Source organism: Lampetra fluviatilis, chromosome 3 (assembly GCF_964198595.1).
Source record: "Lampetra fluviatilis chromosome 3, kcLamFluv1.1, whole genome shotgun sequence".
NCBI classification, from domain to species: Eukaryota; Metazoa; Chordata; class Hyperoartia; order Petromyzontiformes; family Petromyzontidae; genus Lampetra; species Lampetra fluviatilis.
This window is the reverse complement of record NC_136277.1, coordinates 105,688-132,605: the sequence shown is the minus strand read 5'-3', so window position 1 is coordinate 132,605 and position 26,918 is coordinate 105,688. Positions and strand designations below refer to the sequence as shown.

Genomic DNA, 26,918 nt, shown 5'->3' with positions numbered 1-26,918 from the left:
GCATAAAGGCCGTGGTCTCTGTACGATTGTGCGGGTACGGAGGTGTGTGCGTTAACGCCCGGGGAGAGCACTTTTGGTGTGCTGGCGTGACTACGCAGCCGTGTGAGAGGAGAATCGTCCTTGTACGATATTTGTGTTGACGTGCACGCGCGAGTGGGGGAGGGGACGAGTCGTCGTGTCGGCGTGTGCCCCGCTTGCGTGCGCTCGTTACTTGCGTAAGCTCTCGGCGTGCGTAATCGGCGTGCCCAAGGTGCGCGATCGTAACGTGGGCGGCCAGCGCGGCGCAGAGCGGCGCAGGAGTGGGTATCGCGTGTGGAGCTGTATGCGTGTGTGCGCGCACGTTCACGACGTGTGTAACACAGGTGCGCGATCCTAACGTGAGTGGTCAGGGTTGGGTGAGTGCCGTGCAGAGCTGTGTGTGGGTGTGCGTGTGCGTGGTTATCCATGCCTGCTACGCGGATCCGCGGTGGAGGGGAATCCTCGGGTGACGGCTCCCACACCCTGGGTGAGGAGCCTAGCGGCGGTTCGCTTAGCAGCGGGGGGGCGATTGATGATGTTAGTCCGGCCGTTAGTATTATCGAGGGAGGGATCTCGGGGGCTAGCGACCCCCACAACTGCAATGATTCATACTCTTAGGTTTTTTCGGTAAAGTCACGTAGGTAAAACAATAATAATACATAATTTAAATAATATAAATAATAATTTAAATAATAAATCAGGGGGGGGCAGAGGGGGGGGGGCCTTATCTGAATGTGGTTGCCGGGGAGTGGCGTGGGGTGTCGGGGCTAAAAGGGAACAAATGAGCACATCAGCTCAGGGTTGTGGCCAGTGTTAGCTGATAGTAAGCATAAAAGTACTGGTAAACGCTGGGGATGTCAACACTCGGTAAAGTATAATATTACCTGTCAAATAAGATGGTACAAATATGTGTAGTTAAATATTTTTACATGGTTAATAACATCTTTCCAATGATTACTCATTCGTGTTACTTAGTGCAGTAAATACGTGTTACTTATTGCAGTAAAAACAACTCATCGCATGAACCATCCTGCGCTCCTAGAATATCAACTCTGTCGGTGCATTAAACGTAAGATTATATATGTTCTTTAAACATTCGACTGCGGAGTCACTTGAGTTGAATTTGAGTGGTGATAATTGTGCACCGTGCCTCGATCTTGTTCAAGGCGCGCGACCCTTCTGCAGTGCGTGAGCTACTCACCTCTTGCCACGTAACATGTTAAACTTTCTATTTAATGTCGGTTAATTTTGAGTAATTTTCTTCAGTTTGTTGTCCATCTGAAAATCCATATATTTATTAATTTCAAAGTTCGATTAAAACGTCCAGTTAAAAGTTCGGTGACAAGGGACGGTTGGCATGGCGCGCAGTCCTCACCATAGCGCGAGAGGAGGAATCGCGAGCGCGCGAGGCAAAACTTAAATATAAAATATTTCGTTGGAATTAAATATGAGTAGTCTGTTGAAGCATCTTGTCTTGCAAAACATTCGAGTGTGTTTTAAATAGTGTTCATCATTAACACTTTTGAAAAACGACAATCATCATATCTCGCCCTGACCGAACAATGTCTCCCAAATGTTGGTTGTTCACTTGTTTTGAATTATAATTTATATCGTGAGCATTGTCGTATATTGCATAAGTAACGTACATTAAAGAAGTGATCTTCGTGATAATGTATCAACTATATGCATGTAAGTATGAACGTTACGGGAGTAATCGAGCCCAAAGGCAGGCGTGATAAACACAGTGAGTATGGTGGCAACTTCCTCACTAGATCTGAGTGCTGGATGATCTCAGCGACGTCCGCATTCAGTACGCCGCTTCTATAATAACCTCGGGCCTGGAGGACGCTCGGTTTGAATCCGTGAGAGCGCTGATTTCGATTTCAAAGAGGCGAGGCGATAAAAGCGACGTTTTGAGATGGCGGAAACTGCTCCTGCTCAACCACCAGCTGCGGCTACTTCAGCGCCTAAAAGCCCCAAGAAGAAGCGCGCCGCTCCAAAGTCCAAGAAGGTCGGCCCCAGCGTGTCCGAGCTCATCCTCAAGGCTCTGGCCAGCAGCAAGGAGAGGAACGGCGTGTCTCTTCCTGCGCTCAAAAAGTCGCTTGCTGCCGGAGGATACGACGTGGAGAAGAACAATGCCCGCGTGAAGTTGGCCATCAAGAAGCTCGTGGCCAAAGACGCCGTGGCGCAAGTGAAGGGCAGCGGTGCATCTGGCTCTTTCAAACTCAACAAGGAAAAGGCTGCCGCAAAGGCGAAGCCCAAGTCGTCAACATCAAAGCCCGCAGCTAAAAAGCCCGCGGCAGCCAAGAAGGTGAAGAAGCCCGCGGCAGCCAAGAAGACCGCGCCCAAGAAGTCTCCCAAGAAAGCAAAGAAGCCCGCGGCTGCCAAGTCGGCCAAGAGCCCCAAAAAGGTGAAGTCGGCTGTTAAGCCCAAGAAGGTGGCGAAGAGCCCAGCCAAGCCCAAGGCTGCGAAGCCCAAGGTCGCTAAGCCCAAGACCGTCAAGGCCAAGGCCGCCAAACCCAAGGTGGCCAAGCCCAAGAAGGCCGCGGCCAAGCCCAAGAAGACTGCGCCAAAGAAGTGAATCCGATCGGACGATGCTCGATTCACTCCACCTCAACGGCTCTTTTCAGAGCCACCCACTTAGTTAAAAAAAGTGAACCAGGTGCTGCTGCGCTTCAATTAGTTCATCGTTAACACATGGCAGTGTATTACGTTGCTGTTGAATGCGTGCCATATTCTGTAAGTCAAACCCATTTACGGCGTGGCGATGGTTGCTCGCCTTGACTCGGCCCTGATCAAGGAGCTCGACGCTTGGTGCAGTTCAATCGTGAGGATTTGTGTAGATTGGATAAGTTTCGTACATTCAACAAATTAACTGTATAACATTTTACCCACTCGATGTGTTTTAAGCATTGATGTGATGGGAGTAATCGAGCCCGAAAGCAGTAATCATAAACACAGGCGGGGCGGGTGGCAGCTCCCTCACTCGAACTGGGTGCAGAGTAATGTCAGCGACGTCAGCATTCTCGCTGGCGATTCTAATCTAAATCCAGATTCAAATCGATGCATTCTTGACGAACCTCCAATTTTGATTATGTGTTGCACCTCTTCATTCCGTCATCATGTTACTGGTGCCAAATATGGAATTTAGTCTAAAAATGTATTGATTCCAGACAGCTTTACTCAATTTGCCTTCATTCGCTCGTTCTCGCCTTTTCACTTTGTTTTTGTTTTGTAAACATTGCGGTGCACCATCTAAACTTCTCTATTAAAATAAATGTCTTTCTTACTTTGGGAGAACTAGTTGGTGACGTTCACTCAACTATTGTGTTGGAAGCCGTTTAGCTTCACACGATTATAAAGTTAGTTCATCTTGTTCACTTGAAAACAAGACCTTACACCGATTATTCACTCCACGTGCAATCTTGCAACAGATTGCGTTCCTCTCGCGTTCGCTGCGGGTGTGCCAATATCATTACAGAGTGCTTCGAAGAAGGGTCATTGCCCAAAACGTCGCATATTGTACATGTCACGGAAGTGTTTTTGACGACGGTGGAGGGTTTTCTTCGTCACAGAGGTTAAATGTCGAAGGTTTAAGGCGGAGCCATCGCGGAGGGCAGGGGTGGTCGGTGACGTCACCACGCTTCGGATATAAAGGTGGCTGCTGCTGCAAGCTGAGCGCGCATGTCTCTCGCGTGCTTTGTCAGAAGTAGTCGCAATGTCTGGACGCGGTAAAGGCGGTAAGGGGCTCGGCAAGGGAGGCGCAAAACGCCATCGCAAGGTGCTGCGCGACAACATCCAGGGCATCACCAAGCCCGCCATCCGCCGCCTCGCTCGCCGCGGCGGTGTGAAGCGCATCTCGGGCCTCATCTACGAGGAGACCCGCGGCGTCCTGAAGGTCTTCCTTGAGAACGTCATCCGCGACGCCGTCACCTACACGGAGCACGCCAAGCGCAAGACCGTCACCGCCATGGACGTGGTCTACGCCCTCAAGCGCCAGGGCCGCACTCTCTACGGCTTCGGAGGCTGAGCGCCCATCTCTCGCACATTAAGCCAACCCAAAGGCTCTTTTCAGAGCCACCCACCTCTTCGAAACTGCTTGCGCCAGTGTTGCCAAACACTTTCTAAATGGAGCACATGTCCTGGGTTATTGCGCGCCAATTCCTCGTGAGCGTGGTGGACGTTTGCTTGTTGAGTTGGCGAATCTTCATCTGCTTCCACATGAATGAAAGAAATCATGATATTCACGACACGTCACATTTAACAAGGCGTAATTCTTGAACGCATTAATACAGTACCCATTTCTGGTATTTTTGCGTGAATAATTTCCAGCTGCAGCCGATTCCGATATTACGTAGAGCATTTGGCGCCACAATCTTACAGCACACTCGTCCTAATTGACGTAGCGTGCCGGAACGCTAATCTCCACCTGTACAGCACAACAGCGAAGTTATTTTTCTCCACCGAGCGCTTGTATTTATCCAAATTGCGTTCATAAAACGCCCGTGTGCCGTATTAGACGAGTTGTGAAACAATCCTTCGTAAGAAACAAAAACACCCACACTCAAAACACAATATACTGTATTGGGTTTTCTAGTCATCCTTTTTAAAACAAAATCAATGGCCATGGCTGCAATTCACTAATATACATGTTTGGACATTACATTGTGTTATATTCACAAGTCATTTTTGCAGTAAAAACTATATTAAAGTGAAAATCGCGTCCGCGTTTCTCATTGGAGGCTGATGGAGAGGGATGGTACTAAAAGAGCCACTCAGCAGCGCCGCGCACTACGATCCTCTGATTTGCATCTCGCCTCCTATAAAAGGAGCTCAACGCGCGACCGACATCCACATTCGCTTCCCGTCTGTTGTGAACTGACCCGAAGCTGCCTACGACGCGTCGACATGCCCGATCCTCCCGCATCAAAGAGCGCTGGGCCGGCTAAGGTTCCTGCTCCCAAGAAGGGCTCCAAGAAGGCTGTGACCAAGGCTACGCGCAAGGATGGCAAGAAGCGACGCCACCGCAGGAAGGAGAGCTACGCCATTTACATCTACAAGGTGATGAAGCAGGTGCACCCCGATACCGGCATCTCGTCCAAGGCAATGAGCATCATGAACTCGTTCGTCAACGACATCTTTGAGCGCATCGCTTCCGAGGCGTCCCGCCTGGCGCACTACAACAAACGCTCCACCATCACCTCTCGGGAGATCCAGACCGCAGTGCGACTGCTGCTCCCCGGCGAGCTGGCCAAGCACGCCGTGTCGGAGGGCACCAAGGCCGTCACCAAGTACACAAGCTCCAAGTGAAGCCTCGACTCCACCATTAATTACAAAGGCTCTTTTCAGAGCCACCCACCTCTCCGAACCTGCTATTACCAGTCCTAGCAGGAGTACAAAACGAAACTTCCAACAAAGTCCCGGTTCACGCGGGGACATTGTTCGCTCATTGAAATGGAGAGATCGATCGCATTTTGACCTGTTTCAACGTGAATAAAAGCGATAACAATATTCATGGCACATCATATTCACCAGCAGGCATTTATTGGACTTGTTTGTCCATTGATTTCATCTGCAGCCCATTCAGATATTACATTGGATATTTGGCGCCAAAACCTTGCAATGCAATATATTTAATTCGTGGTTGTATTTTCGGGCAGGAACTAACATTTTGCACGTGTACATATATGTAAAAGTAAGCGCCTAGCATGGATGACTCGTGCAGTATAATTGATGATCATCATCTCAATGCCAAGAAAATAGATATCTATCCCTGTGATCGCCTCTTTCCGACATTTTTACGTATTACTGTTTCCAATGAAGTGCAGTTTCTTCACACTTTATTTAGATCATGCAGAGCACTGTAAAGTCGTTTTCGGAAAGGTGTTTGCTTGAGAAAATAACATCCGTTAAAGACATCGACGGCGCTCAAACGGTACTACTGCATCGTGATACGGCATTCTGAAATGATCCAAACTGAACATTTTGTTGATTAAGAAGAGTTGACGACTCGAGATCATTGCACGCTGCCAACCAATCAGCACGCTCCCCGTCTTCGCACGTCACGACTCCGCTGACCAGTGAGCGCGCGCTCTGGGCTACATAAGCCGCCTTCTCCCCGCTTGTGAGAATCTTTGCCCACACCAAGCCATGGCTCGCACCAAGCAGACCGCTCGCAAGTCCACGGGCGGCAAGGCCCCACGCAAGCAACTCGCCACCAAGGCGGCCCGAAAGAGCGCTCCGGCCACGGGCGGCGTCAAGAAGCCTCACCGCTACAGGCCCGGCACCGTCGCTCTGCGCGAGATCCGCCGCTACCAGAAGTCCACCGAGCTGCTCATCCGCAAACTGCCCTTCCAGCGCCTCGTCAGGGAGATCGCGCAGGACTTCAAGACCGACCTGCGCTTCCAGAGCTCCGCTGTCATGGCTCTGCAGGAGGCCAGCGAAGCGTACCTTGTCGCGCTCTTCGAGGACACCAACCTGTGCGCCATCCACGCCAAGCGCGTCACCATCATGCCCAAGGACATTCAGCTCGCCCGCCGCATTCGTGGCGAGCGCGCTTGAACGCCCAGCTCGGCCCTCAAAGCACAACACAAAGGCTCTTTTCAGAGCCACCACTTACGCATGAAAAAGCTTCCATGTGTGTCCTTCAAAGTTCGGGTGCCGGAAACCTTCGTTTGCTGGTCACGGCTCTCACGAGTCGTCAGGCGTAAGCGACAATGAAGTTCATTTTATATACCCCGCCGCTCATTTTTCAACATCACACGTTGGTGTTGTATATAAGCGTTGTGAAACCATGTTTACGTAATCTACAACAAAAGGGTTATTTTGGTGAAATATATTAACTATTAAACCAAAAGATATTGGTTGATGTTGTTTCAATCCTGAGCTGATAAGAAGTTCACATTTTGCAAACTAAGAGACTGAATTATTCACGCACATATATTTTTAGGCATTGTGTAGGGGTCGCTAGCCCCCGAGATCCCTCCCTCGATAATACTAACGGCCGGACTAACATCATCAATCGCCCCCCCGCTGCTAAGCGAACCGCCGCTAGGCTCCTCACCCAGGGTGTGGGAGCCGTCACCCGAGGATTCCCCTCCACCGCGGGTCCGCGTAGCAGGCATGGATAACCACGCACGCGCACACCCACACACAGCTCTGCACGGCACTCACCCAACCCTGACCACTCACGTTAGGATCGCGCACCTGTGTTACACACGTCGTGAACGTGCGCGCACACACGCATACAGCTCCACACGCGATACCCACTCCTGCGCCGCTCTGCGCCGCGCTGGCCGCCCACGTTACGATCGCGCACCTTGGGCACGCCGATTACGCACGCCGAGAGCTTACGCAGGTAGCGAGCGCACGCAAGCGGGGCACACGCCGACACGACGACTCGTCCCCTCCCCCACTCGCGCGTGCACGTCAACACAAATATCGTACAAGGACGATTCTCCTCTCACACGGCTGCGTAGTCACGCCAACACACCAAAAGTGCTCTCCCCGGGCGTTAACGCACACACCTCCGTACCCGCACAATCGTACAGAGACCACGGCCTTTATGCGTACAACGACCACACACTCGCGAATGCAGTGCACGCTAATACCACGTTCCAAAAACACCCAACAACACGGTTTTGTTACTACGCTCGAGATTTTATTAGCCCTTGCTAACCAACCGAGCCACCCGTGTGTGTGTGCGGGACAGCAAGGCGCTTCTAACCCACACTCTGGTGCCGTGTAGCCCTATTCTATGCTGCGCTCTCTGCTAAACCGCTTTCCTACTCGTCCTTACCCCGAACTAACCCTCTCCTACGGATCCTACCCTCCGCTCTGAGGTGTTGTAAGGCGCGCAACACGATACCGTCTGTAGTCCTTGGTGACCTTGCGGCGCTCAGATCGTCCTGCAGACAATCTAGCGGCTCGCCCGATGACTCCTTCGTCGCTGACCCCGTGTCCAAACTCCAGAAGAAGAGAGTTCCCTACTGCCCCTGCGTTTTCTTTTAAACTATTCACATCAAAGGCTAGGCGCCCCCGTCCCGACCGCCTTGGTCTCTCGACCAATCCTGAGCCTAGGATTTCCCGCTCTTTTGCGATCCCGCCGGCCTTTGAACTTTCGACCAATCAGTCGTCCCGGGTCCTGATCCCAGCTATCTGCCTTGCTGACCCGTGTTTGTGTTTGTATGCGTTTCTAACTGCGGGGCTCTCTGAGCTCGCCATGGTCGTGCGATCTCAAATCCGCCCACGGCGCCGCAGTGTTACTTGGCCTGGGAAGGGTCCTGTCCAATTCCCTGGCCCTGAGAAACCGTGGGGTAACCCCCCTAGGGGGCCCTCGGGTGAAAACTCAGGGTAGGTGACCCGACCACGAGGCCCTACGTGGGTGCGGGTGCGTGTTTATGTGGGGGGGGTGATGGGGGGCAGTGCGGCGGTGGAAGCCGGGCGGCTCCCTGGCTCGGCCGAGCGGCCCCGTCGCTGTGGCACCACATAGCCCCCCGGGGTGCCAGTCCCCGTCCCGGGTTGACTGGAGCACCTCGCCTGGGTTGCCCCCACGAGGTATCGCCGCGGGGTCCGCGGGATTCGCCCGGCCCTTGTGGCTGGCCTCGGGGGTGGCGGCTCCGTCTCCTGGGGCTCCGGCGGTGGTCTCCTCCTCCATTCCAACGCCTCCCCTCGGTCTCTGGCACCTGCGGGCTGGGGAACAAACTCAGAGGCGGTGGGGTTTAAGGGTCGCCGTCCTCGTCGCCCCCGGCCCCGCCCGGGGCCCCTCGGAGCCCGGGGCTCCGTGGGGCCCATATACTGCGCGAGGCCCCCGGGCACGGGGAGTGGGGGGACCCCGGGGTTTCGGGGTACTTGGACGGCGGGGCTCCCCCCTCGGGGGCTGCTCGCCACGGCTTCAGTCGGCGGATGTTGACCACCATCTCCCGGCCCCTCTCTCCTCCCTGAATCAGCACCGTCCATGGTGAGATCTGCCGTCTCACAATCCAGGGTCCTCGCCAGAAGGTGGTCAGCTTCCCCACCTGTCCGGCACCGACGCGGGGAGTGTACAGCCACACCTCGGAGCCCGCAGTGTAGAAGGGGGGCTCCATACGGGGTCGGGCGCCCTGCTCTTGCCGCTGGTGCGCGGCCTCTCCGTGCGGGTAGGCTCGGCCCCTGGCCCCTCGCAGGGTCTCCAGCAAGTGCTCCACGGGGTGGCTCCCTTCCTCCCGTTGCGGCGGAGGGACACCGAACAGCAGATCTGCGGGCAGGCGAGACTCGCGACCAAACATCATTAGGAACGGGGTCTGTCCTGTAGATGTGTGAACGGCGGTGGTGTAGGCGAACAGGGCATAGGGGAGGTGTTCGTCCCAGTCCTGTTGATTCGCGGCCGCCATGCGTTTAAGCTTCCCGGCCAGAGTCTGGTTCATCCTCTCTACCATCCCGTTCGCCTGGGGGTGATATGCCGTGGTTCGGTCCTTCTGGATCCCGAACTCTCGGCACAGCGCCTGGAATAGTTCGGCCTCGAATTCACTACCCTGGTCGGTAATGACTCGTTCGGGGATCCCGCACTTAAGTACGTAGTTTTCCACGAAGGCCCGGGCCACTACGAGGGCTGTTTTATCCGGGATAGCCACCGCCACGGGGTAGCGGGTGAAGTACTCCACCGCTACAAGAATATATCGGTTGCCCCGGTGGGATCGTGGAAAGGGCCCCTGCAGGTCGATTCCGACCAACTGATTCGTCCGACTGACTCGGAACGGCCTCAGGGGTACCTGGTACCTCGCCGGCTTTTGCCCACACTGCTGACAGGCCCGGCAGCCCTGCACCCAGGCGGCCACATCTTGCGCTAATTTAGGCCAGAGATACTGGCGACGCAGAGTCTCCCGGGTGCGCCGTTTCCCATCATGGCCCCCGAGCGGGTGGTCGTGTACCAGTCGTAGTAGTTGGGGTCGCACATGGGCGGGAACGCAGATGCACCCCGGCTGCCCAGCGTCGGCCAGTTCCCTCACCACCCCGTTTTCTACACACAACCGGGCATACAAACCGCTCCAGGGCCCTGGTAGTGCATCCTTCCTCTCTCGCAGTGCCGCCTCCACCGCCGCCAGATCCGGATCCCGCTGCTGGGTTTGTCGCAGCTGCTCGTCGTCCAAGCCCGGGAAGGCGCAGCCGACATCCTCTTGGATCCGCCCGGTTGGGGTGGGATGATCCGTCTGTCCCCGGGCTCCTTCTGCAGGGGTTCCTGCGGCGCACACTGCACTCTCTCTCGGGGGGGGGAGTTTAGTTTCCGCGCGCTCCTTGGGTTCTGCTGCCTGGCGGCAGCGTCCCCCCGTGAAGCACGGGCAGGCGTCTCCCTCCCTCGTCTCAGCGCGCACCGCGGGCCGTCTTGACAAGGCGTCCGCGTTCGCGTGTGTTCGCCCCGCTCGGTACTCGATCTGCAGGTTGTACTCCTGCAGCTGCGCCAGCCATCGAGCCATCTGCCCCCGCGGTTCCTTGAATGTAAGGAGGAACTGCAGTGCATAATGATCGGTGCGCACACGACATTTCCTGCCGTACAAGTACGGTCGGAACTGTTTACACGCGAAAATTACAGCATACAGTTCCTGACGGGTTACACAATAGTTCAGTTCGGCCCCGCTCAGGGTCCGACTGGCGTATGCGATGACCCGCTCCGTCCCACCCTGCACTTGCGACAGCACCGCGCCCAGCCCACTGCTGCAGGCGTCAGTGTCCAAAATAAAATCGGTGGTGAAATCTGGGAAAGCCAAGGTGGGGGTTTGGGTGAGGTGGTCTTTGAGTGTGGTGAAAGCCGTCTGGCAGGCCTCCGACCACTGATAGGGGTTCTTAGGGGAGGTGAGTTGGGTGAGGGGGCGTGCAATCTCACTGAATCCCTTTACAAATCGACGGTAATAAGTGGCGAGTCCCAAGAATGACCTGATCTCCGTCAGGTTCCTCGGCCGCGGCCAATCCACTACGGCACGCACCTTCTCGGGATCGGTGCTCACCCCTGCCTCGCTGACTCGGTGTCCGAGGTACCCCACCTCGCGTTGCGCAATGTAACACTTACGTGGCTTGAGCTTGAGATGGGCTGCTCGCAGTCGCTGGAATACTTCCCGCAGCCTGGACCAGTGTTCGGACAGCGACCTACTGAACACTATTACGTCGTCCAGGTAAATCAGGCACTGTTCCCACTGCAAGCCCCGCATCACCAACTCCATCAACCGCTGGAACGTCGCGGGCGCGTTAGTGAGTCCGAACGGCAACACTCGAAACTCAAACAGGCCCATCGGGGTGGTGAATGCTGTTTTTGGCCGATCCTCCTCCGTCATCTCCACCTGCCAGTAACCGGACGCCAGATCGAGGGTGGAAAAATACCGCGCTCCTGCGAGACTGTCGAAGGTGTCGTCGATGCGTGGGATGGGAAAAGCGTCGCCGAGGGTGACTGCGTTCAATTTTCGGTAATCAACGCAGAACCGAGTCGATCCGTCCTTTTTCGTTACCAGTACCACCGGGGCAGACCAAGGGCTCGCGGAGGGCTGGATTATGTTATCGCGTAGCATATCCGTGACTGCCTCTTTGATCTGGGTCCGTTCAGGCGCGCCCACTCGGTATGCAGGGAGTTTGATGGGTCGGGCTGCACCTGTGTCAATTTGGTGCTTGACCAGGTTGGTCCGGCCCACGTCCGAATCGTGCTCACTGAACACGTCGGCGTACTCCCGCAATAACCCGCGCAGCTGATCGGCCTCCCCCTTAGGTAAGGCTGCCCAAGGCACATGTAACGCATCCTGCAGGGGAACAATCTCGGCTCGGGGGGTCGGGCCGACCCGCCAGGCCAGATCCTGGCTGTCCTCGGGGCGGCCAGGGTCCTCCGCCCAGAGTGCGAACACCGAGTCGTTCGAGTGGCGAGCGTGCAGGGGGTGTACGGTGGCTACCGGGGTGCGTCGTCGTATCATTGCCGGGGTACTGTGTGGGTTAAACACACGTATAAACAGCCGGCCCCCATCTGCGTTTACCAGTGTGGCTGACCCTACCACCCCGTATCGCGATGCCAACTCCGGGTGAGGAGTCAGCATTACCTCGCCCGATGGTCGGTGGGTTGGGTCGGTGGAGAGGGTTGCCACTGGCACCAGCATCTCGGCGAGAGGCCCGATGGTGACGGCCGACACCAGCGTAGCGGCCACGGGTGTGAAGCGTGGGCGATTCGGCTCCTGTCCTAGGAACGGAATCCGCTCCCCGCTGCCCTCCACCGTAGCGCATCGTTGCCGGGGCTGTACGTTAAGTCCCAACTTTTCCAGGAGGTCCGTTCCTGCAATGCACTCGTGGCACAACACACTCGAAACGTAGAATTCCTGTGTGCACACCTGGTTTCCTAGACGGACCTCGAGGGAGACCTTCCCCAGCAACCCCATCCCGGCTCCGCTTGCCGTGTGCAGCGCGCGATCCGGGGCCTGCAGGCAGCCCACGTCCACCCCGAGCATGCTGCAGTGCGCGGCGCTCATGAGAGAGGCCACGGCGCCCGTGTCCAACAGGATCCGGGTGCGCTGCCCGTTCACCTGGCCTTCCACCAGCGACGTGGCTCCCGTTATCCCTGCCACCAGCTCCCGCAGCCAATCGCCCGAGGTCCCTGCGCCCTTGGGTGTTGTCGTTGTAACCTGTTTATGGATCACTCGCTCGCCATTATTATTACAGCTGGTTTGGGTCGGGTCTACGTCGATTTCATCCCCCGGTGGTCCCCTCTCTAGGGGGGGCTTAGTGTTTGACCTATGCATCGGCCTCGCACGGGCGAGCTGAGGGCAGTCCCTCATGAGATGCCCTCGACGGTCGCACACATAACACGTCCTGGGAGGAGTGGCGGCTCTGTGGCGAACTTTCTGCCCACTCCCTCCTCCCCCCGTGCACTGTTGCTCATACTCTGCTTCTAGTCGGGCTATCCTTCCAGTTAGCCCTCCTACCGTGGAGTCTAGGTCCCCCATTTCGGATCGGATGGTCTCAACGGAGGATTGCAGTTGGGTCATATTTTTATTCGTTTCCTCACCTACTTGGATTTCCTTGTTGTCTATCTGGGTTACCTGGCCGGAGACATCCTTTATACCCGTTTGTATACCGGCAACCCATCCCGGGGTTGTCTCGCGGGACACTGGAGGCTCTCTTTCCCGGCCCCTTACCGTCCTCGCGAGCTCCTGTTCCTCCTCCTCGTCTTCCGAGAGCAGGCTCGCAATGGCGCGCTCTCGTCCCAGCCCCCGGAGCTGCGCGCGTTCGCTGTGAATTCTTTCACACTTACGTGCGCGCTCGACAAGGGTGTTAAAGGGAAGACGTGGGCAGCTCATGTCTGGCTGCCACCACGCCGTGCGAGACAGGTACCGCTGGATTTTCTCGGCGGCCAGTTCCTCAATAACATCAGTTGCGTACCCCGGGCGTGCGATCTTTGTTAACTCGCGCACATCCTCGGCGTAATCACGGAGATCTTCGCCAGGTTGGCGACGGCGCGCCTCTAAGGCCGATTTTGCTTCCTCCTCGTCACGTGTGCCAAAACGCTGATCGAGTCGGCGCATCAGCTCCTCTAGCTGTGTCTGTGCGCTCGCGGGTAACGCTTCTACAAAATCGGCTGCCCGCCCATCAAGATTCATATTAAGTTGACGTACTGCCTGCGCGTCCGTCCATCCATTAATTTCCTTGGCCCCTAAGAGATTGCGGGCGAATGCCTTCCACGAAGGGGCCCCCCGGCCGGTAAATATCAGTCTTATTTTAGCGTGAGGTAACGCGGGGGTCCGTACCGCTTCCGACACCAATTTGTAGGGGTCGCTAGCCCCCGAGATCCCTCCCTCGATAATACTAACGGCCGGACTAACATCATCAATCGCCCCCCCGCTGCTAAGCGAACCGCCGCTAGGCTCCTCACCCAGGGTGTGGGAGCCGTCACCCGAGGATTCCCCTCCACCGCGGGTCCGCGTAGCAGGCATGGATAACCACGCACGCGCACACCCACACACAGCTCTGCACGGCACTCACCCAACCCTGACCACTCACGTTAGGATCGCGCACCTGTGTTACACACGTCGTGAACGTGCGCGCACACACGCATACAGCTCCACACGCGATACCCACTCCTGCGCCGCTCTGCGCCGCGCTGGCCGCCCACGTTACGATCGCGCACCTTGGGCACGCCGATTACGCACGCCGAGAGCTTACGCAAGTAGCGAGCGCACGCAAGCGGGGCACACGCCGACACGACGACTCGTCCCCTCCCCCACTCGCGCGTGCACGTCAACACAAATATCGTACAAGGACGATTCTCCTCTCACACGGCTGCGTAGTCATGCCAACACACCAAAAGTGCTCTCCCCGGGCGTTAACGCACACACCTCCGTACCCGCACAATCGTACAGAGACCACGGCCTTTATGCGTACAACGACCACACACTCGCGAATGCAGTGCACGCTAATACCACGTTCCAAAAACACCCAACAACACGGTTTTGTTACTACGCTCGAGATTTTATTAGCCCTTGCTAACCAACCGAGCCACCCGTGTGTGTGTGCGGGACAGCAAGGCGCTTCTAACCCACACTCTGGTGCCGTGTAGCCCTATTCTATGCTGCGCTCTCTGCTAAACCGCTTTCCTACTCGTCCTTACCCCGAACTAACCCTCTCCTACGGATCCTACCCTCCGCTCTGAGGTGTTGTAAGGCGCGCAACACGATACCGTCTGTAGTCCTTGGTGACCTTGCGGCGCTCAGATCGTCCTGCAGACAATCTAGCGGCTCGCCCGATGACTCCTTCGTCGCTGACCCCGTGTCCAAACTCCAGAAGAAGAGAGTTCCCTACTGCCCCTGCGTTTTCTTTTAAACTATTCACATCAAAGGCTAGGCGCCCCCGTCCCGACCGCCTTGGTCTCTCGACCAATCCTGAGCCTAGGATTTCCCGCTCTTTTGCGATCCCGCCGGCCTTTGAACTTTCGACCAATCAGTCGTCCCGGGTCCTGATCCCAGCTATCTGCCTTGCTGACCCGTGTTTGTGTTTGTATGCGTTTCTAACTGCGGGGCTCTCTGAGCTCGCCATGGTCGTGCGATCTCAAATCCGCCCACGGCGCCGCAGTGTTACTTGGCCTGGGAAGGGTCCTGTCCAATTCCCTGGCCCTGAGAAACCGTGGGGTAACCCCCCTAGGGGGCCCTCGGGTGAAAACTCAGGGTAGGTGACCCGACCACGAGGCCCTACGTGGGTGCGGGTGCGTGTTTATGTGGGGGGGGTGATGGGGGGCAGTGCGGCGGTGGAAGCCGGGCGGCTCCCTGGCTCGGCCGAGCGGCCCCGTCGCTGTGGCACCACAATTGCCCGAACAGGCGGTTAAAGGAATATATATACACCGTATAGGCACGTGGGCGATCAATCACGAGCTCAAGGCTATCACAATGATTTCTTATAACCAATGAGGTCCCTCAAAATGATGATTATAATCAATAATACATTGATATTTGCGGAATCCGCTTATAAGTTTGACTTGCCAGCACGTGCCCATAAATTAACTCAATAATGCTTAAAACTTGAACCTATTAAGTACGTGTATCACATTGTTTAATTCCTAAGATACGTGTCCGCATAAAAATATATATGGATAAAAATAATTAAAGTCAACATCGAATCCTCGCGTCCCGGCTTTTCATTGGTGGCTCAAGGAGAGGGCGGGACTCGACCGAGAGGAGCCAATCAGCAGCGGCGCGCTCTACGATCCTCGTCTCCGCTATAAAAGACGCTCCGGTGGTGCGTGTTAACGTCACAAATCGTTCGTACTTTGTCTCTATTGCTTTTTGCATCCTAGGTCCCTTAGCAATGTCTGGACGCGGCAAGACCGGTGGCAAATCGCGCGCCAAGGCAAAGTCCCGCTCTTCCCGCGCCGGCTTGCAGTTCCCCGTGGGTCGCGTTCACAGGCTGCTCCGCAAGGGCAATTACGCCCAGCGGGTCGGCGCTGGAGCACCCGTCTACCTGGCCGCCGTGCTCGAGTACCTTTCTGCCGAGATCCTCGAGCTTGCTGGCAATGCCGCCCGCGACAACAAGAAGACGAGGATCATCCCCCGACACCTGCAGCTCGCCGTGCGAAACGACGAGGAGCTCAACAAGCTCATGGGCGGCGTGACTATCGCCCAGGGCGGTGTGCTGCCCAACATCCAGGCCGTGCTGCTGCCCAAGAAGACCTCTCAGGCAAAGAAGTGAACGCGCCGCCGCCTCTACCACCACAACAACGGCTCTGTTCAGAGCCACCCACTTGCTTGCAAAGAGCTCGGACAGTCGTACACAGGGGTTTTGTTATTAATAAGGACACCGTCGTCGAGTTGCCCTCGTGCCAAATTGCTCGCAATTAAACAAATGCTCTGCTCATTCCAGTTACCCTTTATTATGTCTAATTTAGGAACGGTATTTGAGCAGCATTCCAACATTGCATCAATCATGGAACATGGTTTAGAATAAATTGGGATGCCTATTGGAAGAAAGTATCGTGTTTTTTAAAGAATAAAACTCGCTCTTTTTGAGCGGTCAGATTACATATGAAGAGGAGTCGGAGAATGGTTCAAGCACTTTAAGGGATCTGCGAGCCACCCTCACGCACCACGCAAACACGACATCTCCGCTCTCACGACAACACGCACCAATCACACGCGCGGGAAAGAGCTGGACGGGGGTGTCAGGGGTTAAAGGGCAGTGACGTCACCCGGAGCAGGCGTGCTGGACGCGGATGTGTATTGGGAGCGGAGATTGAGGAGTTAAAAGGGGCTGTGGGACGTGTGCCCGGGGTTGGTCTTGGAACGAGTATTGCTGTGCGTTGGTGAAAACAGGACCCTGCGGGGTGGGCTGGTAGGAACGAATAACCAAAGAATATAAACATAATGTATTATTACACTTGTTTAGCCAGGAAAGCCCCACTGAGACTAAAGGTTTTTGTAGGGTCCTGCCAAGTGTTTGCAGTAGGGGGCGATGTTGCTACACTGAATCGGACGATACGAAGGGAGAGTGTGAGGCCTAGGTCTAGGCTTTAGGCCTAGCTGTAGGCTTTAGGGCGCCGTGAGTTAATTTTTAATTTACCTGTTTTTATAATTTATGTAAAAGCTTTAAATTTAAATGTTTCTATTTAAAAGCATCAGGGAATGTAACATTGTTAAACATAACTCCCTTGCACACACGCAGGGGAACAATACGAAGGGAGAGTTTGAGGCGTTCGAGGCTTGAGGCCTAGCTGTAGGCTTTAGGCCGCCGAGAGTTAATTTTTAATTTAAATGTTTTTATTATCCATGTAAAAGCTTTAAATTTAAATGTTTATATTTAAAAGCATCAGGGAATGTAACATTGTTAAACATTAACTCCCTTGCACACACGCAGGGGTACGATACGAAGTCAGACTTTGAGGCCCAGTTCTAGGCTTTAGGCCTAGCTGTAGGCTTTAGGGCGCTGTGAGTTTTTTTATTTAATTTCAAAGTTTTAATTAAAAGCTATCTCAGGGAATTATAAGGGAATGTTACACGTGTTTAGCCAGGAAAACCTCATTAATGTAAATGTTTTAATTAAAAGCTATCTTAGGGAATTATAAGGGAATGTTACACTTGTTTAGCCAGGAAAGTATCACAGAGTCTAAAGGTTTTTGTAGGGTCATGCCAAGTGTTTGCAATAGGGGGCGATGTTGCTACACGGACGGACGGACGGACGGACGATATAATCTATTGTAGGCTGGTCCACTTCGTTGCTACCAGTATAAAGAAGTGCATAAACCATTCTACGACTCCTCTTCACATGCGCGTGGAATGAATGATTCTTGCATTCGTTCTAGATTTGAAGCTTTCGTGACTGCAATGATTCATACTCTTAGGTTTTTTCGGTAAAGTCACGTAGGTAAAACAATAATAATACATAATTTAAATAATATAAATAATAATTTAAATAATAAATCAGGGGGGGGCAGAGGGGGGGGGCCTTATCTGAATGTGGTTGCCGGGGAGTGGCGTGGGGTGTCGGGGTTAAAAGGGAACAAATGAGCACATCAGCTCAGGGTTGTGGCCAGTGTTAGCTGATAGTAAGCATAAAAGTACTGGTAAACGCTGGGGATGTCAACACTCGGTAAAGTATAATATTACCTGTCAAATAAGATGGTACAAATATGTGTAGTTAAATATTTTTTACATGGTTAATAACATCTTTCCAATGATTACTCATTCGTGTTACTTAGTGCAGTAAATACGTGTTACTTATTGCAGTAAAAACAACTCATCGCATGAACCATCCTGCGCTCCTAGAATATCAACTCTGTCGGTGCATTAAACGTAAGATTATATATGTTCTTTAAACATTCGACTGCGGAGTCACTTGAGTTGAATTTGAGTGGTGATAATTGTGCACCGTGCCTCGATCTTGTTCAAGGCGCGCGACCCTTCTGCAGTGCGTGAGCTACTCACCTCTTGCCACGTAACATGTTAAACTTTCTATTTAATGTCGGTTAATTTTTAGTAATTTTCTTCAGTTTGTTGTCCATCTGAAAATCCATATATTTATTAATTTCAAAGTTCGATTAAAACGTCCAGTTAAAAGTTCGGTGACAAGGGACGGTTGGCATGGCGCGCAGTCCTCACCATAGCGCGAGAGGAGGAATCGCGAGCGCGCGAGGCAAAACTTAAATAGAAAATATTTCGTTGGAATTAAATATGAGTAGTCTGTTGAAGCATCTTGTCTTGCAAAACATTCGAGTGTGTTTTAAATAGTGTTCATCATTAACACTTTTGAAAAACGACAATCATCATATCTCGCCCTGACCGAACAATGTCTCCCAAATGTTGGTTGTTCACTTGTTTTGAATTATAATTTATATCGTGAGCATTGTCGTATATTGCATAAGTAACGTACATTAAAGAAGTGATCTTCGTGATAATGTATCAACTATATGCATGTAAGTATGAACGTTACGGGAGTAATCGAGCCCAAAGGCAGGCGTGATAAACACAGTGAGTATGGTGGCAACTTCCTCACTAGATCTGAGTGCTGGATGATCTCAGCGACGTCCGCATTCAGTACGCCGCTTCTATAATAACCTCGGGCCTGGAGGACGCTCGGTTTGAATCCGTGAGAGCGCTGATTTCGATTTCAAAGAGGCGAGGCGATAAAAGCGACGTTTTGAGATGGCGGAAACTGCTCCTGCTCAACCACCAGCTGCGGCTACTTCAGCGCCTAAAAGCCCCAAGAAGAAGCGCGCCGCTCCAAAGTCCAAGAAGGTCGGCCCCAGCGTGTCCGAGCTCATCCTCAAGGCTCTGGCCAGCAGCAAGGAGAGGAACGGCGTGTCTCTTCCTGCGCTCAAAAAGTCGCTTGCTGCCGGAGGATACGACGTGGAGAAGAACAATGCCCGCGTGAAGTTGGCCATCAAGAAGCTCGTGGCCAAAGACGCCGTGGCGCAAGTGAAGGGCAGCGGTGCATCTGGCTCTTTCAAACTCAACAAGGAAAAGGCTGCCGCAAAGGCGAAGCCCAAGTCGTCAACATCAAAGCCCGCAGCTAAAAAGCCCGCGGCAGCCAAGAAGGTGAAGAAGCCCGCGGCAGCCAAGAAGACCGCGCCCAAGAAGTCTCCCAAGAAAGCAAAGAAGCCCGCGGCTGCCAAGTCGGCCAAGAGCCCCAAAAAGGTGAAGTCGGCTGTTAAGCCCAAGAAGGTGGCGAAGAGCCCAGCCAAGCCCAAGGCTGCGAAGCCCAAGGTCGCTAAGCCCAAGACCGTCAAGGCCAAGGCCGCCAAACCCAAGGTGGCCAAGCCCAAGAAGGCCGCGGCCAAGCCCAAGAAGACTGCGCCAAAGAAGTGAATCCGATCGGACGATGCTCGATTCACTCCACCTCAACGGCTCTTTTCAGAGCCACCCACTTAGTTAAAAAAAGTGAACCAGGTGCTGCTGCGCTTCAATTAGTTCATCGTTAACACATGGCAGTGTATTACGTTGCTGTTGAATGCGTGCCATATTCTGTAAGTCAAACCCATTTACGGCGTGGCGATGGTTGCTCGCCTTGACTCGGCCCTGATCAAGGAGCTCGACGCTTGGTGCAGTTCAATCGTGAGGATTTGTGTAGATTGGATAAGTTTCGTACATTCGCCAAATTAACTGTATAACATTTTACCCACTCGATGTGTTTTAAGCATTGATGTGATGGGAGTAATCGAGCCCGAAAGCAGTAATCATAAACACAGGCGGGGCGGGTGGCAGCTCCCTCACTCGAACTGGGTGCAGAGTAATGTCAGCGACGTCAGCATTCTCGCTGGCGATTCTAATCTAAATCCAGATTCAAATCGATGCATTCTTGACGAACCTCCAATTTTGATTATGTGTTGCACCTCTTCATTCCGTCATCATGTTACTGGTGCCAAATATGGAATTTAGTCTAAAAATGTATTGATTCCAGACAGCTTTACTCAATTTGCCTTCATTCGCTCGTTCTCGCCTTTTCACTTTGTTTTTGTTTTGTAAACATTGCGGTGCACCATCTAAACTTCTCTATTAAAATAAATGTCTTTCTTACTTTGGGAGAACTAGTTGGTGACGTTCACTCAACTATTGTGTTGGAAGCCGTTTTGCTTCACACGATTATAAAGTTAGTTCATCTTGTTCACTTGAAAACAAGACCTTACACCGATTATTCACTCCACGTGCAATCTTGCAACAGATTGCGTTCCTCTCGCGTTCGCTGCGGGTGTGCCAATATCATTACAGAGTGCTTCGAAGAAGGGTCATTGCCCAAAACGTCGCATATTGTACATGTCACGGAAGTGTTTTTGACGACGGTGGAGGGTTTTCTTCGTCACAGAGGTTAAATGTCGAAGGTTTAAGGCGGAGCCATCGCGGAGGGCAGGGGTGGTCGGTGACGTCACCACGCTTCGGATATAAAGGTGGCTGCTGCTGCAAGCTGAGAGCGCATGTCTCTCGCGTGCTTTGTCAGAAGTAGTCGCAATGTCTGGACGCGGTAAAGGCGGTAAGGGGCTCGGCAAGGGAGGCGCAAAACGCCATCGCAAGGTGCTGCGCGACAACATCCAGGGCATCACCAAGCCCGCCATCCGCCGCCTCGCTCGCCGCGGCGGTGTGAAGCGCATCTCGGGCCTCATCTACGAGGAGACCCGCGGCGTCCTGAAGGTCTTCCTTGAGAACGTCATCCGCGACGCCGTCACCTACACGGAGCACGCCAAGCGCAAGACCGTCACCGCCATGGACGTGGTCTACGCCCTCAAGCGCCAGGGCCGCACTCTCTACGGCTTCGGAGGCTGAGCGCCCATCTCTCGCACATTAAGCCAACCCAAAGGCTCTTTTCAGAGCCACCCACCTCTTCGAAACTGCTTGCGCCAGTGTTGCCAAACACTTTCTAAATGGAGCACATGTCCTGGGTTATTGCGCGCCAATTCCTCGTGAGCGTGGTGGACGTTTGCTTGTTGAGTTGGCGAATCTTCATCTGCTTCCACATGAATGAAAGAAATCATGATATTCACGACACGTCACATTTAACAAGGCGTAATTCTTGAACGCATTAATACAGTACCCATTTCTGGTATTTTTGCGTGAATAATTTCCAGCTGCAGCCGATTCCGATATTACGTAGAGCATTTGGCGCCACAATCTTACAGCACACTCGTCCTAATTGACGTAGCGTGCCGGAACGCTAATCTCCACCTGTACAGCACAACAGCGAAGTTATTTTTCTCCACCGAGCGCTTGTATTTATCCAAATTGCGTTCATAAAACGCCCGTGTGCCGTATTAGACGAGTTGTGAAACAATCCTTCGTAAGAAACAAAAACACCCACACTCAAAACACAATATACTGTATTGGGTTTTCTAGTCATCCTTTTTAAAACAAAATCAATGGCCATGGCTGCAATTCACTAATATACATGTTTGGACATTACATTGTGTTATATTCACAAGTCATTTTTGCAGTAAAAACTATATTAAAGTGAACATCGCGTCCGCGTTTCTCATTGGAGGCTGATGGAGAGGGATGGTACTAAAAGAGCCACTCAGCAGCGCCGCGCACTACGATCCTCTGATTTGCATCTCGCCTCCTATAAAAGGAGCTCAACGCGCGACCGACATCCACATTCGCTTCCCGTCTGTTGTGAACTGACCCGAAGCTGCCTACGACGCGTCGACATGCCCGATCCTCCCGCATCAAAGAGCGCTGGGCCGGCTAAGGTTCCTGCTCCCAAGAAGGGCTCCAAGAAGGCTGTGACCAAGGCTACGCGCAAGGATGGCAAGAAGCGACGCCACCGCAGGAAGGAGAGCTACGCCATTTACATCTACAAGGTGATGAAGCAGGTGCACCCCGATACCGGCATCTCGTCCAAGGCAATGAGCATCATGAACTCGTTCGTCAACGACATCTTTGAGCGCATCGCTTCCGAGGCGTCCCGCCTGGCGCACTACAACAAACGCTCCACCATCACCTCTCGGGAGATCCAGACCGCAGTGCGACTGCTGCTCCCCGGCGAGCTGGCCAAGCACGCCGTGTCGGAGGGCACCAAGGCCGTCACCAAGTACACAAGCTCCAAGTGAAGCCTCGACTCCACCATTAATTACAAAGGCTCTTTTCAGAGCCACCCACCTCTCCGAACCTGCTATTACCAGTCCTAGCAGGAGTACAAACCGAAACTTCCAACAAAGTCCCGGTTCACGCGGGGACATTGTTCGCTCATTGAAATGGAGAGATCGATCGCATTTTGACCTGTTTCAACGTGAATAAAAGCGATAACAATATTCATGGCACATCATATTCACCAGCAGGCATTTATTGGACTTGTTTGTCCATTGATTTCATCTGCAGCCCATTCAGATATTACATTGGATATTTGGCGCCAAAACCTTGCAATGCAATATATTTAATTCGTGGTTGTATTTTCGGGCAGGAACTAACATTTTGCACGTGTACATATATGTAAAAGTAAGCGCCTAGCATGGATGACTCGTGCAGTATAATTGATGATCATCATCTCAATGCCAAGAGAATAGATATCTATCCCTGTGATCACCTCTTTCCGACATTTTTACGTATTACTGTTTCCAATGAAGTGCAGTTTCTTCACACTTTATTTAGATCATGCAGAGCACTGTAAAGTCGTTTTCGGAAAGGTGTTTGCTTGAGAAAATAACATCCGTTAAAGACATCGACGGCGCTCAAACGGTACTACTGCATCGTGATACGGCATTCTGAAATGATCCAAACTGAACATTTTGTTGATTAAGAAGAGTTGACGACTCGAGATCATTGCACGCTGCCAACCAATCAGCACGCTCCCCGTCTTCGCACGTCACGACTCCGCTGACCAGTGAGCGCGCGCTCTGGGCTACATAAGCCGCCTTCTCCCCGCTTGTGAGAATCTTTGCCCACACCAAGCCATGGCTCGCACCAAGCAGACCGCTCGCAAGTCCACGGGCGGCAAGGCCCCACGCAAGCAACTCGCCACCAAGGCGGCCCGAAAGAGCGCTCCGGCAACGGGCGGCGTCAAGAAGCCTCACCGCTACAGGCCCGGCACCGTCGCTCTGCGCGAGATCCGCCGCTACCAGAAGTCCACCGAGCTGCTCATCCGCAAACTGCCCTTCCAGCGCCTCGTCAGGGAGATCGCGCAGGACTTCAAGACCGACCTGCGCTTCCAGAGCTCCGCTGTCATGGCTCTGCAGGAGGCCAGCGAAGCGTACCTTGTCGCGCTCTTCGAGGACACCAACCTGTGCGCCATCCACGCCAAGCGCGTCACCATCATGCCCAAGGACATTCAGCTCGCCCGCCGCATTCGTGGCGAGCGCGCTTGAACGCCCAGCTCGGCCCTCAAAGCACAACACAAAGGCTCTTTTCAGAGCCACCACTTACGCATGAAAAAGCTTCCATGTGTGTCCTTCAAAGTTCGGGTGCCGGAAACCTTCGTTTGCTGGTCACGGCTCTCACGAGTCGTCAGGCGTAAGCGACAATGAAGTTCATTTTATATACCCCGCCGCTCATTTTTCAACATCACACGTTGGTGTTGTATATAAGCGTTGTGAAACCATGTTTACGTAATCTACAACAAAAGGGTTATTTTGGTGAAATATATTAACTATTAAACCCAAAGATATTGGTTGATGTTGTTTCAATCCCGAGCTGATAAGAAGTTCACATTTTGCAAACTAAGAGACTGAATTATTCACGCACATATATTTTTAGGCATTGCCCGAACAGGCGGTTAAAGGAATATATATACACCGTATAGGCACGTGGGCGATCAATCACGAGCTCAAGGCTATCACAATGATTTCTTATAACCAATGAGGTCCCTCAAAATGATGATTATAATCAATAATACATTGATATTTGCGGAATCCGCTTATAAGTTTGACTTGCCAGCACGTGCCCATAAATTAACTCAATAATGCTTAAAACTTGAACCTATTAAGTACGTGTATCGCATTGTTTAATTCCTAAGATACGTGTCCGCATAAAAATATATATGGATAAAAATAATTAAAGTCAACATCGAATCCTCGCGTCCCGGCTTTTCATTGGTGGCTCAAGGAGAGGGCGGGACTCGACCGAGAGGAGCCAATCAGCAGCGGCGCGCTCTACGATCCTCGTCTCCGCTATAAAAGACGCTCCGGTGGTGCGTGTTAACGTCACAAATCGTTCGTACTTTGTCTCTATTGCTTTTTGCATCCTAGGTCCCTTAGCAATGTCTGGACGCGGCAAGACCGGTGGCAAATCTCGCGCCAAGGCAAAGTCCCGCTCTTCCCGCGCCGGCTTGCAGTTCCCCGTGGGTCGCGTTCACAGGCTGCTCCGCAAGGGCAATTACGCCCAGCGGGTCGGCGCTGGAGCACCCGTCTACCTGGCCGCCGTGCTCGAGTACCTTTCTGCCGAGATCCTCGAGCTGGCTGGCAATGCCGCCCGCGACAACAAGAAGACGAGGATCATCCCCCGACACCTGCAGCTCGCCGTGCGAAACGACGAGGAGCTCAACAAGCTCATGGGCGGCGTGACTATCGCCCAGGGCGGTGTGCTGCCCAACATCCAGGCCGTGCTGCTGCCCAAGAAGACCTCTCAGGCAAAGAAGTGAACGCGCCGCCGCCTCTACCACCACAACAACGGCTCTTTTCAGAGCCACCCACTTGCTTGCAAAGAGCTCGGACAGTCGTACACAGGGGTTTTGTTATTAATAAGGACACCGTCGTCGAGTTGCCCTCGTGCCAAATTGCTCGCAATTAAACAAATGCTCTGCTCATTCCAGTTACCCTTTATTATGTCTAATTTAGGAACGGTATTTGAGCAGCATTCCAACATTGCATCAATCATGGAACATGGTTTAGAATAAATTGGGATGCCTATTGGAAGAAAGTATCGTGTTTTTTAAAGAATAAAACTCGCTCTTTTTGAGCGGTCAGATTACATATGAAGAGGAGTCGGAGAATGGTTCAAGCACTTTAAGGGATCTGCGAGCCACCCTCACGCACCACGCAAACACGACATCTCCGCTCTCACGACAACACGCACCAATCACACGCGCGGGAAAGAGCTGGACGGGGGTGTCAGGGGTTAAAGGGCAGTGACGTCACCCGGAGCAGGCGTGCTGGACGCGGATGTGTATTGGGAGCGGAGATTGAGGAGTTAAAAGGGGCTGTGGGACGTGTGCCCGGGGTTGGTCTTGGAACGAGTATTGCTGTGCGTTGGTGAAAACAGGACCCTGCGGGGTGGGCTGGTAGGAACGAATAACCAAAGAATATAAACATAATGTATTATTACACTTGTTTAGCCAGGAAAGCCCCACTGAGACTAAAGGTTTTTGTAGGGTCCTGCCAAGTGTTTGCAGTAGGGGGCGATGTTGCTACACTGAATCGGACGATACGAAGGGAGAGTGTGAGGCCTAGGTCTAGGCTTTAGGCCTAGCTGTAGGCTTTAGGGCGCCGTGAGTTAATTTTTAATTTACCTGTTTTTATAATTTATGTAAAAGCTTTAAATTTAAATGTTTCTATTTAAAAGCATCAGGGAATGTAACATTGTTAAACATAACTCCCTTGCACACACGCAGGGGAACAATACGAAGGGAGAGTTTGAGGCGTTCGAGGCTTGAGGCCTAGCTGTAGGCTTTAGGCCGCCGAGAGTTAATTTTTAATTTAAATGTTTTTATTATTCATGTAAAAGCTTTAAATTTAAATGTTTATATTTAAAAGCATCAGGGAATGTAACATTGTTAAACATTAACTCCCTTGCACACACGCAGGGGTACGATACGAAGTCAGACTTTGAGGCCCAGTTCTAGGCTTTAGGCCTAGCTGTAGGCTTTAGGGCGCTGTGAGTTTTTTTATTTAATTTCAGGGAATTATAAGGGAATGTTACACGTGTTTAGCCAGGAAAACCTCATTAATGTAAATGTTTTAATTAAAAGCTATCTTAGGCTTTAGGGCGCTGTGAGTTTTTTTATTTAATTTCAGGGAATTATAAGGGAATGTTACACGTGTTTAGCCAGGAAAACCTCATTAATGTAAATGTTTTAATTAAAAGCTATCTTAGGGAATTATAAGGGAATGTTACACTTGTTTAGCCAGGAAAGTATCACAGAGTCTAAAGGTTTTTGTAGGGTCATGCCAAGTGTTTGCAATAGGGGGCGATGTTGCTACACGGACGGACGGACGGACGATATAATCTATTGTAGGCTGGTCCACTTCGTTGCTACCAGTATAAAGAAGTGCATAAACCATTCTACGACTCCTCTTCACATGCGCTTGGAATGTGTGGGGGTCGCTAGCCCCCGAGATCCCTCCCTCGATAATGCTAACGGCCGGGCTAACATCATCAATCGCCCCCCCGCTGCTAAGCGAACCGCTGCTAGGCTCCTCACCCATGGTGTGGGAGCCGTCGCCCGAGGATTCCCCTCCACCGCGGGTCCGCGTAGCAGGCATGGTCAATTACGTACGCGCACAC

The 26,918-nt window shown here is 52.7% G+C and overlaps 7 protein-coding genes and 2 pseudogenes across 7 annotated transcripts; all 9 read left to right on the top strand.

Annotated features, from left to right (window-relative positions):
- Window positions 1-1,739: 1,739 nt before the first annotated feature.
- Window positions 1,740-2,652, top strand: LOC144950355 (histone H1 pseudogene; annotated as a pseudogene).
- Window positions 2,653-3,652: 1,000 nt separating this feature from the next.
- LOC144950386 (histone H4) lies at window positions 3,653-4,359 on the top strand. The gene has a single exon (XM_078880503.1). The coding sequence runs from the start codon at window positions 3,737-3,739 to the stop codon at window positions 4,046-4,048; it is 312 nt and encodes a 103-aa protein (XP_078736629.1). The 5' UTR covers window positions 3,653-3,736; the 3' UTR covers window positions 4,049-4,359.
- A 567-nt stretch (window positions 4,360-4,926) lies between these two features.
- Window positions 4,927-5,328, top strand: LOC144950376 (histone H2B type 3-B). The gene has a single exon (XM_078880494.1). It carries the CDS (start codon window positions 4,927-4,929, stop codon window positions 5,326-5,328), a length of 402 nt encoding a protein of 133 aa, XP_078736620.1.
- An 840-nt stretch (window positions 5,329-6,168) lies between these two features.
- On the top strand, window positions 6,169-6,579 carry LOC144950365 (histone H3). The gene has a single exon (XM_078880483.1). The coding sequence runs from the start codon at window positions 6,169-6,171 to the stop codon at window positions 6,577-6,579; it is 411 nt and encodes a 136-aa protein (XP_078736609.1).
- A 9,180-nt stretch (window positions 6,580-15,759) lies between these two features.
- Window positions 15,760-16,197, top strand: LOC144948490 (histone H2A). The gene has a single exon (XM_078878005.1). The coding sequence runs from the start codon at window positions 15,817-15,819 to the stop codon at window positions 16,195-16,197; it is 381 nt and encodes a 126-aa protein (XP_078734131.1). The 5' UTR covers window positions 15,760-15,816.
- A 2,748-nt stretch (window positions 16,198-18,945) lies between these two features.
- On the top strand, window positions 18,946-19,858 carry LOC144950320 (histone H1 pseudogene; annotated as a pseudogene).
- Window positions 19,859-20,942: 1,084 nt separating this feature from the next.
- Window positions 20,943-25,056, top strand: LOC144950336 (histone H2A-like). The gene is made up of 2 exons (XM_078880453.1): window positions 20,943-20,964; window positions 24,674-25,056. Exons 1-2 carry the CDS (start codon window positions 20,943-20,945, stop codon window positions 25,054-25,056), a joined length of 405 nt encoding a protein of 134 aa, XP_078736579.1.
- Window positions 22,133-22,534, top strand: LOC144950344 (histone H2B type 3-B). The gene has a single exon (XM_078880465.1). It carries the CDS (start codon window positions 22,133-22,135, stop codon window positions 22,532-22,534), a length of 402 nt encoding a protein of 133 aa, XP_078736591.1.
- LOC144950328 (histone H3) lies at window positions 23,375-23,785 on the top strand. Its single transcript, XM_078880441.1, has one exon. The coding sequence runs from the start codon at window positions 23,375-23,377 to the stop codon at window positions 23,783-23,785; it is 411 nt and encodes a 136-aa protein (XP_078736567.1).
- Window positions 25,057-26,918: the final 1,862 nt, after the last annotated feature.